Source organism: Carassius carassius, chromosome 31 (genome assembly GCF_963082965.1).
Source record: "Carassius carassius chromosome 31, fCarCar2.1, whole genome shotgun sequence".
Lineage (NCBI taxonomy): Eukaryota > Metazoa > Chordata > Actinopteri > Cypriniformes > Cyprinidae > Carassius > Carassius carassius.
Window position 1 is genome coordinate 9,052,207 of NC_081785.1, and position 4,390 is coordinate 9,056,596.

Genomic DNA, 4,390 nt, shown 5'->3' on the forward strand with positions numbered 1-4,390 from the left:
CTGGGGCGATCCAAACATAATTTCCCTTCGGCTCCTCCATTAAGATTTGATATAAACCAGAATCAGTTCAGACTCATGCTCCACATTTCAGCCATTAGTCTGGAGGTTCAGCCGCTCGTATAGGGTCATAAGTTATACAGATGCCAATTAGAAACCTTGTTATGTTTTTCTTAAATTAATTTAGAGAAAAGCAGCTTCTGTTAGATGCTGTTTGTAGTGAATGACAATCATGGCAAATGTCAATCCGAACCTGCAGCACTCCTTCATTATAGAACAGTTAGACATTCAGCTGCTGTTACAACAAAATGCAGACATGCATACTTTGAAAACAGAAAATTAGCAAATATATGGACACAGTCCACAGACAGCATGCAAACACAGACATCAGTATTATTAAAAACACCTTTTATAAGTATTTTGTCTAAAATGGTGCAGGGGCATGAATGTAAGCAATGCTGAAGGTTTTTTTTTTTCTTCTTCTTAGCACTGCTTTTGAATTATTAGACCAGTGTCAGTTCTGATATTAGAAGAATGGAAAAACATTTCTCTCAATCTCTCTCTCTCTGTATTTCTATTGCTCTCTCACTCTCTTTCTCCCTCTCCACTTTATATATAGTGCCCATTACCTTGCTCATAAATTACATCCCAAACTGAATTACTCCTGCTTTTCGCTGTGCCTGGCAAGTTTGATGAATCCTGAGGCACAACACATCATCTCAACAAATCTGCTCCACACTGTCTTCCATCTCTTCAAACCAAATCATTTTCATTGCTGTGCTATTAAAATTTGTAATTCACACCAGCCATTTCTCCAACAGATTTGTGTGTGAAGAGGAGAATGGGAGTGTATGTGAAAACACTTAAAGGATGAAATTTACACGGAAAGTCATAAGTTTATGCTCCATGTAAATAATGAGCAGTCTGACCTCTGGTCTGAGCTGTCAATCAAACAGACAGCAACAACAGTATAACTAGCAAGCTAGGATCTTCTATTCATCCTGCCTTTAGGGAAGTCACTGATGTTTTTTTTTTTCTTTCTTTTTTTTTGATCATATGTGATTTTAGGATGGGGGTATAAATTACGAGGTGCGAATTTTTCAAAGAAATCTAGTCTATAAATCACAATTAAAAATAGCAAAAAAAAAAATCTGTTTTAAAATATCCACCAACTATGAAAAATAGGTAGGTGTTTACTGATGCTTAAATTATAATCTAACTATATTTTAAATGTAGTTCTTCATATTTAATTGTATTTATTTGTGCGCAACAGCATTTCTCTCGAGATTCCGTTGTCAGCATGTCGGGAAAAAAAGTAATTATGTGTGTTGATAATGAACTTTCTCCGTGGCAGGTATAGAGAACATGGAATCAGTGCAACGTGACACCACTACACCCTTTGTAACTTGACAGCGGGAGCATCTTATCAGATTGCACCGTGAGCATTGTCATTCTTGACTGCGGTTTCTCTGAGGCCCCGCTGCGCTTTTGACGTTCCGCTTGTCTCCGAGAATGTTTGAATGCGTGTTCGTGTGACAAGCAACATGTAATTATCCCTAATTGCGAAAGCATCAACTAGGGACACTTTACATGACCCAGTGTCACTACACAAATGTTTGTCTTGAGCTGATAAACAGACGAAACCGAAAGCAGTATATATATATATATATATATATATATATATATATATATATATATATATATAAAATGTGCTACTGCAGTTTTTAAGCTGGTATTACCAACAATCATTGTGTATGTAATAGACCTCTTTACAAAGAAATAATAAATACAATACAGTGCAATATATTATTATTATTAATAATAATAATAAAAATATTGTGTTCTTTCCAAATCTTAAATGTTTTCATTTTAGAGACAGGAATCGAATGATTACACTTTTATTTCAATGTTTTCACTCCTCATAATGTGTAAAACTGGTTAATTGGGGGACAGCAATGTAAATAAAAGTACAAAATAATCATTATACACATGGTGTATTTTATAGGACATGTACAGAACCGTGTTGCTTTTGTGTTTTACACATGGACTCGTTTAAATGCTGCATAATAAGAAATATTTATTTTCACCAAATAAAGAGGTATAAATAGACATGAATTTTGTCAAACATAGTTAAATGTGTATTTTGTACGTTTTAGTGTGTGATAATGTGTATTCCTTTAACAAGGAGATTTCGTTGTGCGCAAAAGTTAATATTCAATCTTATTGTAAAGATTGTATAACGGTAAAGCTGGTAAATTACTTCCAGGGTAATACAGTGGGGTAGGAAAAGCAATGGACCTTGGAACCGGCACTCGGAGCAACGAATTTTCTCTGAAAACGAGGGGCATCCCAACCAAAGTCTGCGCCGATGCGTGGGCCATGTTCGCAGCTTCCAGTTCCGCAGAGAGCTGCCGTTTCCATTTGTTCCGCCGGTTCTGAAACCACGTTTTCACTTGTGTCTCCGTTAACTGCAAGTTGGAAGCGAGACAGGCTCTCTCGGAGCTGCTCAAATAGCGTTTCATATCGAACGTGGACTCGAGCTGATAAACCTGACTCCGAGAGAAGACGGTGCGCGTTTTCTTCTTGGCGGAGCTGCTCTGTTTGTCCTGGCCATCACGTTGTCTCTCTTCAGAAACGGGAGACATTTGGCCACACGCTCGCTCCTGCTCCTCTTTGTAATCCGGTAGTATGGATGGTGTCAAATGCGGCCGGCGTTCGATCCCATTCTGCACAGGCAGAAGTCCCTTTGTGGCACCTGCATCCAATGCAACAACAATTTCGTCTTATCAAATTGTGCTTTGAAAGCACAACCCTACAGTCATTTTAATAATTATATAAAGCTTTCTTCTTCCGTATGAACAATATGCATAACTAATGTGTGAATTCAATAAATGGCTGCAAACACATTTATTTTTAGTGTGGCACAAAAAGTGCTTTGAATAATCGTCCGTCATCAAATTCACTCGGTGTTATTTTTTTATTTTTTATTTTTTTATTAGGCTAAACAAAGCCATTACTCTATACTTTACACAAGAGTTCATTAAATTTGAACTCTGACTGTTTGATCGACTGTTAAAAGGTTACAAGTGCCCTGTTAAATAAACAATACAATATGACTAGTACTGGTGCACGGTATTAATTAAATCGTGTTACATTTAACGCTCAATTGACGAAATGCAGCTTTGTCTCTGAAAGCCGGCATAATCAATTAGCAGACTGGATTAAATTCGGTTAATTATTTGACCTTTCCCCTGTTCACCGAGGCGCGATTTGTTGGATAAAAACACTACTGGAGTTTTTTCTAGTGGTTGCAATTGGGACAACATTACAAAACAGTCACAATTTTGACAAAAACAGTTAATGTTTTATATTGGCTGCTTGTGAAGTGAGACGTTTCATAAAAGTGAATTTCTTACTAAACATCATGACATCACAATGTCTATATTGACCATGGCGCTAACGATTGTCTCATAATAATACAAAGAAACTGGCGGTATCGTCACTTACTGAGGCAGAAGTTCAGAGGCTGGTGCTGGTTGCAGGACTCTGGTACACCGGGCTCAGAGCAGTAGCAGTCGCCTGAGTCCTCTCCGGCGCTGCAGTCGTCCTCCGATGACACGGACAGCGTCCGCTTCCTCGGCTGCGATTTGGGGCTGTCCTTTCCAGCTGACCGGACTCCCTCGTTGGAGGTGCCCAGAATAGACTGGATCGTGAAGCTTGAAATGGGGGCAGGCGAGCACTTGCTTCCGCTGTCCTCCGAATTATTCATTCTCGCCTCATAACAGTTCAAAATTTTCTAAAAATGATACAATGCCAACGCAGTAATAAGTTCCTCTAAACATAGGTTTGTTTTTCTTCTAATTTAAAAATGTTTTCTTTTTTAAGTTGTTGGGACGGTAAAAAAAAACAACTTGTTTTTGGTGGGCTCAAAAGTGTTCGAATGCATTCCTCTCCACTTCCACGCGCTCTGTTCTCAAGGCGGGTGGAACGTGCCCTCATTTGCATGTAGGTAAGACCGGCGCTGGCCAATCACGCGCTCAAAGCGCGCCCGGAAATTTCAAATTTTATAAATATTGAGTTCGTCAATGGCTTACGAGAAGTGCAGAGCGCTCGAAGGAGTGCCTAATAAAAAAAAAATTCCGTGAAAAGAATGAAAAATGCATCTGTGCAAATCTGTTCTTTGGCTAACTGTAAGTGTCTTTATTATATAGCTATGGTAAACAATCTTATGCTTTATAGATATATAATTTTATTGTAAAATATTATAAATAATAAATGTAAAAAAGCATGCATTTACACATTTATATTATATTCAGCAATATGCTACATTTACAGATTATTATTTAAAAAAATACAAGTTAAAAAGTGTCACCTTTTCAGGGAGATTTTTTGG

At 37.8% G+C, this 4,390-nt stretch overlaps 1 protein-coding gene across 1 annotated transcript; it reads right to left on the reverse strand.

Moving 5' to 3' along the window:
• Window positions 1–1,901: 1,901 nt before the first annotated feature.
• Window positions 1,902–3,901, reverse strand: LOC132112048 (homeobox protein HMX2-like). Its single transcript, XM_059519641.1, has 2 exons — window positions 3,505–3,901; window positions 1,902–2,752 (listed from the first exon to the last, which is right to left on the reverse strand). The coding sequence occupies exons 1-2, from the start codon at window positions 3,764–3,766 to the stop codon at window positions 2,205–2,207; spliced, it is 810 nt and encodes a 269-aa protein (XP_059375624.1). The 5' UTR covers window positions 3,767–3,901; the 3' UTR covers window positions 1,902–2,204.
• Window positions 3,902–4,390: the final 489 nt, after the last annotated feature.